General features: G+C 51.1%; 1 protein-coding gene across 4 annotated transcripts in view; it reads left to right on the top strand.

Moving 5' to 3' along the window:
• The window catches only part of Dhrs3 (dehydrogenase/reductase 3), a 33172-nt gene extending 25113 nt beyond the window's left edge, over positions 1 to 8059 (top strand). For 3 of the 4 annotated variants that reach the window (XM_051170994.1, XM_051170995.1, XM_051170993.1), the window contains exons 3-7: positions 53 to 196; positions 779 to 898; positions 1251 to 1489; positions 4988 to 5113; positions 7574 to 8057. In XM_051170994.1, coding sequence (XP_051026951.1) covers positions 53 to 196; positions 779 to 898; positions 1251 to 1489; positions 4988 to 5113; positions 7574 to 7658 — 714 coding nt within the window. In that variant the 3' untranslated portion in view covers positions 7659 to 8057. Of the gene's footprint in view, positions 1 to 52; positions 197 to 623; positions 899 to 1250; positions 1490 to 4987; positions 5114 to 7573 lie in introns of those variants that run through there. The other variant, XM_051170996.1, reaches the window with a different exon arrangement.
• The last annotated feature ends 4137 nt before the right edge of the window (positions 8060 to 12196 follow it).

A 12196-nucleotide genomic window follows, 5' to 3' on the forward strand; every position in this document is an offset into this window, starting at 1 on the left:
CTGTACAGCCTGTTTCAGAGCCCTATTCCATGCTGGGTTTCTCTCCTTCCAGATTGTTCTCTGGGGCCGGACTGAGAAATGCCTGAAGGAGACGACAGAGGAGATTCGGCAGATGGGCACAGAGTGCCACTACTTTATCTGTGATGTGGGCAACCGGGAAGAGGTGTACCAGATGGCCAAAGCTGTCCGAGAGAGGGTCAGTAGCCTGGGCATGTCAGGCCCCAGCACACTGAGGTCATGTGGTCTGGGAGGGGTGTTGCCATGGGAGACTGGCTTTGTGCAGGGCACCTGTGGGGACTCTCCATAAAGCTGCTCCGGTTTACCTGGGCAGGGACTGAGGTTGGAGTAGGACCTCTGTGGTCCCTTGGACATTTTAGACCTTATCAGTTTCTCTCTGAGACCAAGAGGAACAAAAGTCCTATTGCCTTCTGGGAAAAATCCTTTCCCTAACCTAAGACATTTGGGCTGGGTAGATCAGTGAGCAAAGTGACAAAAAGAATTCACCCTGTTACATATCTCACTCATGGTAACATTAACCATTTTGATGTGACCATAACCTCATTTATTATAAATATGCTATGTTCCGGGTATAGTATGTACCATAAATTATTTCTAATCCTCAGACACAGCTGGTATGGCACCAGCGCCATTTATAAACAAGACTGATGCTCAGAAAGGCCATGTGGCTGGTGGTTGCGGAGCCTGGTCTGTGCCCCTCCAGGTACAGCCCACAGGGACTGGCTGCCCTCACGGCTCCACAGCCCCCTCTTGCCCACAGGTGGGTGACATCACCATCCTGGTGAACAATGCCGCTGTGGTCCATGGGAAAAGCTTGATGGACAGTGATGATGATGCCCTCCTCAAGTCCCAGCATGTCAACACCCTGGGCCAATTCTGGGTAAGGGTTTTTCTGGCCCAGAGCCATTCCCAGGCAATGCAGGAAGCCTGTGTCAGGTGGGGGGGGGGGGGGGCAGGGAAAGAGAGGTCCAATGGGACCTGGGCCCATGCTAGCAGGGATGTACAACAGCACAGTGACTGGGTAAAAGAAGTGACTGCAGGGACGCACAGGAACTTCTGACTGGCTAGCGTACTGTTTTGCAGTGGGGGGCGGGGCGGGGGGCGGGGCCAGCCCCTCCATGCTTGAAGGTTGAGTCACTACAGTAGCCGTACATCCAGAGCGGTGCAGGGGAGCAGGGCTTGACAGAAGCCATACTGCTCCACACTGACCCGCCCCTGCTATCTACCCACAGACCACCAAGGCCTTCTTGCCACGTATGCTGGAGCTGCAGAACGGCCATATCGTGTGCCTCAATTCCGTGCTTGCACTGTCAGCCATCCCAGGCGCCATCGACTACTGCACGTCAAAAGCGTCAGCCTTTGCTTTCATGGAGAGCCTGACCTTGGGGCTGCTGGACTGTCCGGGTGTCAGCGCCACCACCGTGCTGCCCTTTCACACCAGCACCGAGATGTTCCAGGGCATGAGAGTCAGGTCAGTGGGTGAGACCAGCCACCTCTCCCGAACGAACCCAGGCAGCGGTCTTTACGGAAAGAGCCCCAGAATCCCTTGGCCTTGGTCTCACGCTCTCAGAACCTCATTTTCCGTTCCCAAGGCAACAGGACCATACTGCACTGTATCAGTTAGTTTTCCCAGCTACTATAACAAAGTGCCTGACAAAAGCTACTGAAGGAAGGGAGGGTGTGTTGAGGTTACAATCTGTTCCGGTAGGAAGTCAGGGTAGCAGGAGGTGAGGCAGCGGGCCACATTGTATCCACGGTCGAGAAGCATCTCAGAGAGATGGATGCTGGTGGGCAGACCCCCACTCCCCAGATTTAGGATCCCACTTCTTTAGTGCAGGGCCTTAACACGAAACACCAGTACTGAATGCGCATAGTGGAATACTACTCTACACCAAAAAAGGGAAAAGAGTATTGACATGTGACCTGCATAACGAAACTCATATCCGTGATGCTGAGTGAAAGAAGCCATGTGAGCACATTCTACATGGTTCTACATGCATGGCATTCTGGACCAGGCAAAACTATGGTGCCTGAGGCAGGATCAGTGGTTTAGAGCCTAGGAAGGAGCCCAGGGGAACTTTGTGGTAGTGGTTAAGCAAGCAAAAGTCAACTGAGCTATATGCTAAAGATGCGAGGCTTTATTTTAGAGCCAGGACTGGTGAGATGATGGCTCAGTGGGTAAAGGTGCTTGCTACCAAGCCTGACCAATCTGACTTTGGTCCCTGGTACCCACATGGTGAAAGGTGAGAAATGACTCCAGCAAGGTGACCTCTGACCACCACATGCACTCTGCGGCACATGGACCCCCTCACACATACACACAAGCATGCATACGTGCACACCACACACACACACACATACAGCAATAACTTCTTAATTAATAGATACAAATTATAGCCGCATCTATATTCCAAGGCCCCACTCGGACTTGGAGTTCATGCTTGGATGCCAGGACCTGGGGCGACATCATGCTATTGCTGCGAGGTGCCGTGTGGTGCCAGGCTTCATTGCCAGTCTGTACAGTGGGGCGATGGCTGACATCACAGACAATAAATGGCATTGATATGGGACATCATATCGCCATACACCACACACCCAAGTTGGGGGAAGATTCATTGCTTCTCAGAGCTGTGCCTTGCTCGTCTGTAAAATGGCAGGAAACAGTATTTACCTGATAGATTGCGGGTAAAATGGGACATAATGGTGAGTAGAGTATACCTAGCGCAAACCCTCGGTCACACAAGTTGCTCGTAAAAGAAATGTCTCCCCTGTTGTTTTACTTTGTGAGGCAGGGTCTTATCTGTAGCCTGCGGTGGCCTTCAAATCACAGTGATCTCTGGCCCCAGCCGCTTTGGTGCTTGGGATTCTAACAGTGTATTACCATACCATATTTCTTCCAAGACTAATCATGGCCTTAGATGAGTTTTCCTAGAAGACAGTTTCTTTAGAGCATGTCCAGAAGTAGATATGTCTAGCTGCCTTGCAAACAAATTACCACACATTCTCATAACTACACTGACGTTCTGGGATCGGATCCCAGTTCTGTGGAACCCCTCAGCCACTGACTTGACTTTTCCGTGCCTCAGTTTCCCTGTATATATATTTAAAGTGATCGCTAATATTAACCCTTACTTCACAAGTTGGGGGAGGGAGTGCCTATGTGGGAATTAAACTGGCTCTGTCAGCTTTGGCAGCCCTAGATGGGTACCAGCTATGTGTAGCTGTGCCCGGGAAAGCCAAGGGCTTGGCCAGAAGACCTATGTTTAGCCAACTCCTATTTATTGAAAGAACAAGGAAAAAAGAAAAGCCTTGGTTTTTTTTTTTTTACCTGTCGCCCCCTTAGCAGTTTCCTAGCTGTGATGACTAGGGTGGGACAGAACAGGTGGGCATCCAGCAAGATTTGCTGTATCATGGCTGCTGCTAGTCTCACAGTTACTGATTTACTCTCCATTCCAACCACACCACTAGACACTGTCCTTTCCTCTGCACTGTTGTTGCATTTGGCCCTCCCAGAAGCCTTGCAAATGAGCTGTAAAACAGATAGGGGAACCGAGTCTCAGAGCGATGTCATCTTAATGAGGCAACACGGCTGGAACTGAGCCAGCTGAGCGGGCTTCTTCTGGCTCCTTTCCAGGGTCCTTTGTTTTCCCAGCCACCATGGAGAGAAAAGGGGAAATCTTAACAGATTTGAGATCTCTCCATTGGGTTCTCCTGCTGGGATCTTACCAGGAGGGATCCCCAAAGCCCATACAGCTGTGCCTTGCCATCCTGGCTCCCTTCCCCCAGGAGACAGTGCTAGACACAGGTGGAGGCTGGAGACTGCAGATATGCCCCCCAAGTCCCCCGACCCCCAGTCACTGGAGCTGCAGCATCAGTGAGCTACCTCAGCATGCACCTCTCTGGAAAACCTTCTAGGCCTTCAGTTCATGGGGCTGTAAGAATCACTATCTTGTCCTGGAAAGAAAACCTAGTCAGCAAAGTAGGGGCTGAGTTCGATCTCCAGAACCCACATTTATAAAACTCCAGGCAAGACAGTGTGCACTTGTCATGCCAGCACTGTGGAGGCAGAGACGGGCAAGTTCCTAAGGCTTGTTGGCCAGTCAGGCTAGCCAAGTCTGCATTCTTCAAGCCAATGAACGACCTGGGCCAAAAAAATAGCATGGGTGACTCCTGATGGATGATGGTGAGAGCTAACCTCTACCTGCCACACATGTACATGTTATGTACCTGCACACACACACAAACACTCATGCATGTACACACACACACAGAAGCCAACCAAAGCTGCACTTGTCACACAGGTGAGGAGGTGCAGGGAGGGGTGCAGTCTGTGAGCCCCAGCACTGCCCCTTGCTCAGGAATGACGACAGACCTGATGACTCGCAACCCTTAATCTTTCCGGTGCCAGAGTAGATCACAAGCCCATAGAGGGACAGAAGTCAGGGCCATCAGCACCCATGCTGGACTACACTTCAGACTGAGGAAGGCAGGAAGAATCAAAAACAGACGCTGAAACAGGGCTGGGAGTTCACCTGTGTGTCCCCTGCTTCGCCATGCCCCTTTCCTCATCCTTGAACTGGCGAGAATATTTGTGTGTGGGCCCCATACTTAGGGAGCACTGTGGTTGCAGATGCCTCTGAGCAGGCTTGGGAAGCCCCTGTTGTTTGAGTATTTAACTGCTTGTTCATCTGGAAGGCCCATGAAAGCTACTTTGGAAGCGTTTGACTGACTGGCCAATGAACCAGCAGGCTGGGGACCTCCCTAGCAGAAAGTTCCAGCAGAGGAGTGAGGTAAAAACGACATGTGCCGGGTACTGCCAGATGCTGAGGCTACAACAGGGAGAATCTCACAGCCTCAAGTCCCTCACACAAAAGAGACAAAATAATGCCCCCACACATTAGCTACTCACCAAGATGCAGGGCAGAAGGTCCAACTTCTCCAGGAGAAACCAATATTTTCCCGCCTTCAGGTTTCCCAACCTCTTCCCGCCATTGAAGCCAGAGACAGTAGCCCGGAGGACAGTGGAAGCTGTACAACAAAACCAGGCCCTTCTCTTGCTCCCGTGGACCATGAATATCCTCATTATCTTGAAAAGGTATGGAATGGGGGAGAGATAGCTCGTCGTCATGTTCAGGCCCAACTTTTTCCTTTATTCCTAATGGGCTCCACTGGGAAAAAAGCAATGAGCAGGAGAAGGTGAATGTGAGATCGATTAGTCATGTCTGCTGCAGACAGGAGGTCAAGGAGTGACACCCCTGACTGTAATAACCAATAAGGCTCTCTGAGCTGTTTGTTTGTTTTTATTTATGTTTGAGGCAGACCCCACTGCAGCTCAGGCTTATCTGGAACATACTACAAAGCCAAGGTTGGCCTTGAATTTGAGATTCTCCTGTCTCTCTACTACTACTACTGGGATTACAAGCACCCATCCATCGTGTCTGGTTCAAAAATTATCAAGGGATCCAACCAGCTCTTGTTTGTGTGAATTTTATCTATCACTACTTACTGCATTAGAAATTAAAACCAGCTGGGGCATGATGGCACAGGCGCACACCTGTAATCCCAGCACTCAGGGAGGCAGAGGCAGACAGAGCTCTGAATTAAAGGCTAGCCTGGTCTACAAAGCAAGTCCAGGACAGCCAAGTCTACACAGAGACACCTTATCTCAGAGGGAAAAAAAATAAAGGAAATAAAACTGAGAGGGAAAGTTAGATTTACACACTAGTTTCTATTTATAATATTTTCCATTTATAAAGAACAGTCACAGAATGACTAAATTACCATAACTGTGTTATGTGTTTGCTTGCCTTTTCCGTCTTTGTAGAAAGGGTTTCACAAGGTGTCTCAGCCCAGCCTCAGCTCATAAGTGTATCTTTATGACAAGCAGCTATGCTTTTCTAAAATAGCCCAGACAAGTAGTCAAGAGAGGTATTGTTTTTGCAGCTCTGTCCATCGTCTGGTTTACTTTGAAACAACTAGTTCCTTACATCTGCTTCTTATTGCAATGACTTGGGATCATCTCCTATAGCCAAACCGCTGGGAAACCCCACTGTGCACTCGCAGAGATACCAAAAGGATAAAAGATGGACTAGGAGTGTGGCTCAGTTGGTAGAGAGCCTGGTTAGAGTGCATGAAGGCCTAGAATCAGTCCTCAGAGCAGCCTACGCCAGCTGTGGTGGCTCTTGCCTATAATCTCAGCACTGAATTCACCTAGAACCGTCCAGACGGAGTGCAGCAAGGCTTTTACATCTGGGTCCCATGCCCAAGGGGCTAGCGCATGTGGCTGCCTCTGCTCGGTGCTCAGTGTGCTCTCAGTACAGGGAGGGCTGTGTCCCTGCAGCCATGAGTCCGGCTCCTGCTTGTCAGGAAGTGCAGCCCCCTTGGTCCAGGCTCACCCTGTTGTTATCAGACATCGACTCCCAGGAAAGCCACACCACGTCGTTGGCTCTGTGCCATGCAGCAATGTCACTAAGGGAATGATGGCAACTGGTCCTTTGTCTTCCACTCTGATAGCCTCTGTGCAGGCAGGCAGAGGATGGAGAGGAGAGGGTGAGGAGAGGGCACTTGGAACACTCACACCACCCCAGCATCCTGTGGCCTTCGATCCAAGATGGCCCACTGTCTGCACAAGGAGTCCTCTATAGGAGCAGGCACCAGGCTGCGGGGATGGCTCAGATGGTAAAGTGCTTGGTGGGTGAGCATGAGGATCTGAATTTCATCCCTGACATCCATGTTTGAGCTTGCTATGTGTGCTGCAGCAGGCGAATGCACACACACGCGCGCGCGCGCACACACACGCACGCACGCACGCACAGAAAGAGGCAGAGGGACAGAGCGGTTAGTTTCGTTAAAAGAGGGCTGGAGAGGTGGCCAGCAGTTCAGAGCACTTGCTGTCCTTACAGAGCATCAGAGTTCAATTCCGAGAGCCCACATCAGGCAGCCCACAACCTCCTGTTAACTCCAGTTTCGGGGGATTTAGTACCCTCTTCTGGTCAAGTACACATAAAGGCACACGTATATCTACATAGTTAAAACGAAAGAAAGAAAGAAGACTTAAAAACAACCAACAACAGAGGTGTGTGTATCTTGGGCTTCTGGAAGCTAAGCATGGTACAGCACCTGGCAAAGACCTTCCTGCTGATGGAGAGTTCCCCATACAGACAGGGCAAGTACACCCAGAGAGCTGTTTTCAACAATAGAGCCACTCCTCAGACTGCTCATTAACCCATGACTGGGCGGCTCCCCTCATGACCCGTTCACCTCTGTCTCACCACAAAGATGGTCAAGTTTCAGCTTGCGTCTTGGAGGAGACAGAGCACGTTGAAAGCACTAGATGCTGAGAGCGCAACTCTGTCCATTCCTGTACTGGGCCCTTTACCTAGTGAAAGTGCTGACTCTAAGGGTTCAGGGGCTGTCTTGGGAAGAGGAACTGGTGTGCGGGTTGCAGAGAAGAGGGGGAGAGCTTCTGAGACCATTGTCTACTACCCTGTTTGTCACTGCCACTGCTGACCCCACCACTGTGACCCACCTGACTGACCATCTTTTCTTTCCTCAGCATACTCCCACAGGCTGCACTGGAAGAGATCCACAGGTTCTCAGGGACTTACACCTGTATGAACACCTTTAAGGGGAGGACATAGAGGCAGGAGGAAGGCACGCCTGGAGGAGCTATGGAGCCTGAGGGGGGTCCACAGAAACCAGGCACACACCCACGTGCCCGTGCACATCTGCTGGTTGAGCAGGACTGTTCCTGTCCCCAGAGAAGATTCCGCAGCTCCCCAGGTCAACTCCAGGACCTCTGTGCAGGACTGATGGGTGTAACTCTGACCCCCATGGGGAGGCAAGAAGCCAGCCAGCAGCCACCCGGCAACTTTGTACATTTCTCATTCTGTAGGGTTTATTGTTAAATTGCTTGTCCAATCTAACCCGCCTGAGCAGTGTGCATCTACTATTTCCAGGAGAGTCTACCCCCCACCCCCAGCCACTCTGCCTTTCCCTCCAAAACCCTCTCATCTTCAGCAAACTGGCAAACTGGCTCACCAGCAAAATAAAGAGGTGGCTTTCCCAGCTTCCTTTGTTCAAGTCCTTGGGAGGGAGGCAGCTGGGAAGGAGCTAGGCCCAACCACAAGTCCCCCTCCCATTCTTTGAGAGAGAAGGGGTCTGCCTCAAGGTCTATAGAGGATAAGAGGAGAGGGGCTTCCGCCCAGCCCAAGGAGACGAGGGGTGGGCAGAGAGGAGGAGAGAGCTGTGTGGCCAGGCCCCTCCAGATACGTGACTTTCTTGGTAGGATCCCTGAAAGCTGGTCCACAGAAGTGCTGACCACAGCTAGAATACCAACTGACTGTCTGTCCTTCCTGGGCCCCACTGGGCCACCAATGTAAAAGGAAACCCAGCCTTTACTGAGCACCTGCTGTCTACCCTGCGTGAAGAGGCCAAGATGATGCCCACAGAAGATGTCATTCATCTGGGGAAGCAAGGATCCTGAGTCACCAGAAATAGTGACAGGCCATCACTTAGGACAACACTGTGGGGTGTTATAGTCCCCGACAGCATATCTTATGGTAGGAGAAGGAGGGCCCAAAGGATGGAAGGAGCTGACATCGTCTCAGTCAAGGGAGGAGGCGCCCATGGTTCTCTGATGCTCTCTAGCTGAGCAAATTCAGTAAATGTCACTGTAGTCAGCGTGGAGTGGGGAGCAGTGTGACGGGCTAGGAATACCATCTTGCCTATACAGCGTTTGCAGGTGGGTGGCAGGGAGTAGGTAAGGGCTCCCCAGGCATGGATGGGAACATCTCAGGCCTCTGACATGGTGAGGAGCTCATTGAAAGCAGCACAAAGGCCACACAGACCTGAGCACCTCAGGCATGGACCCTTGTGCTCATAGCAAGGAGGATGAGGTGACTTGAATAAAAGTGGGCTGGTCCGCAAGAGAGATACCAGGCATCCGCTATTTATGGCCCACGGACAAGGCACTGGCAGCCTAAGACGTGGTGTTTGCACTGGGTCGGGTTTTCAGCAATCCCTGCAACCACTGCCGGGGGGGGGGGGGGCAGGGGGAACATGACAAACAGCTCAGAGTGACCCCTTTGCAAGGTCTAACCACTTGGCAAGGTCAGCCAGACGAGACCTCCAGATCACCAGGACTTCAAACAGGGAAGGTGTCTGCCCCGGAACCCCAACTTATTCATGCAACTCTCTTCATCCTGGGAAGCTACTATCCAAGATGAGGCGTCCCAGGGGGTATGTGGACTGTTCTGGTCTACCTCATGCCCTCTTCGAGCTCGGCCTGGAAGTAGTGTGTGTGTGTCACTTCCATTCCCGTTTCATTGGCCAAATCCAGTCATGTGATCATGCCTGCCGAAGATCCTGGGAGGCTGAAGACAGGGATCCCAGTCTGCCAAGCCATGGAAGAAGACTTCATGAGGAAAAGTTAGACTTGAAGCCAGAGATAGAAAGAAGCCGACTCAAGGGTGTAGCGGCCCCAGAGCGTGTCGGTACCAAGCAGCTCACTGCCCAAACGTGCTTCCAAAGGGAGAATTTAGAAGCTTATTTCACAGAGAAGAAGGTGAGTTCAGAGCAGGATATGGGTTTGGCCAGGTCCAGAATTTTTTTTTTTTTTTAAGATTTATTTATTGTTATGTATACAGTGCTCTGCCTGCATGTACACCTGCAGGCCAGAAGAGGGCAGTAGAACTCATTATAGATGGTTGTGAGCCACCATGTAGTTGCTGGGAATTGAACTTAGGACCTCTGGAAGAGCAGTCAGTGCTCCTAACCTCTGAGCTGTCTCTCCACCCCCAGGTCTAGAATTTAAACACAACTCTGACCCCTGGTCTTCCTCAGCACCAGACAGTAGCAAAGTCTGGACCATTCATCGTGTGCTTTTTGGTCCTTAAGGACAGGAATCCCCAACAAGTGAGGTGTTACTACTACCTGCCTCAGCTCCCTGTGGTGTCTGGACAATCTCCCATGGCAAGTGCCTGTGGCTGGCTCTTCCAGGAGAGAGGCTGGGGTTGGGTCCATCTGGGTGGACAGAGAGAAGTGAATGGGGCAAGGTGGGGAGTCAGACCTGTCTGCTGAGCCCCAATTTTCCTGACCATCTCTGAGCAGCAGCTGATGTGTTTTCTGCCTTCAGGCTCACCTTTTAGAGATGCTCTGAGCACTGGAGTTTCCATGAAGTTGCATTTGGCCTATAAACTAAAAATGCAGTGTGTTGTAGAATTATTATAAATATTTAATATTGATTCATAAGATTATTAATGCAATGGTTCTTATTTAACCCACTATTATATAAATTAGACACAGACACCTATTAGGATTTTAGTAACCTTAAAGTACTGGGGCTGGGCAGACCTAAACCCCCTAAGCTTCCTTGTTATCTCCCAGCCATACATCCCACCGAAAATTCCCAAAAACACTTGCTCATGGTCCATTTGAGCTGATTCTCTCCATCCTCAGAGCAAGCTCTTCCCAGCTACATGCTTCGTGTTCAAGTTAACCCATGATGATCTCCTTTCTCTTTCCTCCTTTCTCCTTTCTCCTTCCTCCCTGCACCTCTCTCTGTCCTGCGACTTTTATACCCTCCAAGCCCACAATCCTTAGCTCCCCTTACCTCTTTTCTTCCCAGCCCAGGTATAAGCAATTTTATTGACCAATCAGGGATAATTTGGGAAGCAAGATTACAACAGCCATCACTTGGTGGTGTATGTGACCATTTGCTCATAGAAAAGTAAAGACTTCAAGGGACAAGCAACTAACACTTGAATGGGCAGTAGCTCCAGACCGACCAGGACAGCGTTGAGAATCCCAGGGGAGTATGATGGGATGCTGGGATAAGCAACGCCCTGACACCCCTCCCCCAGGGCCCAGGAAACATGATCACTGCCTTGGTTACAGGGGGATCTTTTGGTTTCCCAGAATGCCAGTGGTTTCTCTTGGTGGGGTCTGGTCCCCGCCCCCCCATAACACACACACACCAGCACCCCCACTTTCGATTTGTTTTGTTTGTTTTATTTTTGTTGTTTTGTTTTATTTTGTTTGGTTGTTTTTAGAGCGCTTCCCAGAGGAACCAGAGAAAAGGCCTTGGGCAGATTCCCAGGAGGCCTCTCTGGTCCCTCCCTGGAATGGTTTGACTGCCTGGAGAGTTTCAAGAGTGAGAGTGGGGAGCTAATTCTGTCTCTTTGCTTGTCCAAGTGAAGGAGAGTGGCAAGTGCCAACCCCCTGAGGGGCCAAACAGTCTGTGCCAACCCTGCAAAGAAGCCTTGGGTCCTGGGAAATGACCCAGTTGCCAGGCTGGAGGTTCCTCCCGCCCCCAAAGAGAAGCAGATCAGGCGTGGGTGCCAAGCTTGGGGAGGCATCAGACCTCAGCCCTGTGTGGCCCTGGTCCAGGGGAGCAGGCTGTCTGGCTGGGCCAGTGGTCAGGAATTCAGCCCTGTGGTCACCAGTAGCTTCCAGGGACCAAATACTTTGAGAATAAGCTGATGTCTGAAGGGACCGAACAGAAAACCCCCGGGCCGACTCCGGAAGTCACTGCTAGACCCCCCCTACCCGTCCTACCTGAGAGCCCTATCCCACAGAAGGCCATTTCCCCCTCTGTGGTGTTTCTATCTGATGGAAGAGACAAACGAAACAAGCCCAGACCACATGGAACAGGAGCTAAGGTCCTCAGAGAACAGCTCTGGGTATCTGGGAACGGAGAGAGGAGACCGTGGCTCATGTGGGGCCTCAAACCTGAGGAACAGCTCTCTGATTCTTGGGATATGGGGCAGAACTAGGCCATAGGACTTCTCTCTCTACACACACACCCGGCTTCAGGCAAAGCCCAAGGCGACAAATATCCGCTGACGCAGAAGGAAGGCTGGAACTGCTCCCGGACACATCTTACTAAGTCCCCAAACATTCCTAGGGGCCTTGGAGTGCAGCTCAGTTGGCGGAGTGCTTGTCTAGCGCTGGGTTTGATCCCCAATCCTGAAAAAAAAAAAAAAAAAAAAGAGGGCGTGGCACGGGCTTTTCTTTCTAGCCCTTGAGAGATGGACGCAGGAGAATCAAAAGTTCAAGGCTATCCTCAGCTATGTAAGGGGCTTGAAGTTAGCCTGAGATATGACACGAGACCCTGTATCAAAACTAGTAACAAAAGACATTGATTAGATCCCTGAGGTCCACACAGTAGGAGAGAACC

This window comes from Acomys russatus, chromosome 29 (assembly GCF_903995435.1).
Source record: "Acomys russatus chromosome 29, mAcoRus1.1, whole genome shotgun sequence".
Classification (NCBI taxonomy): Eukaryota; Metazoa; Chordata; class Mammalia; order Rodentia; family Muridae; genus Acomys; species Acomys russatus.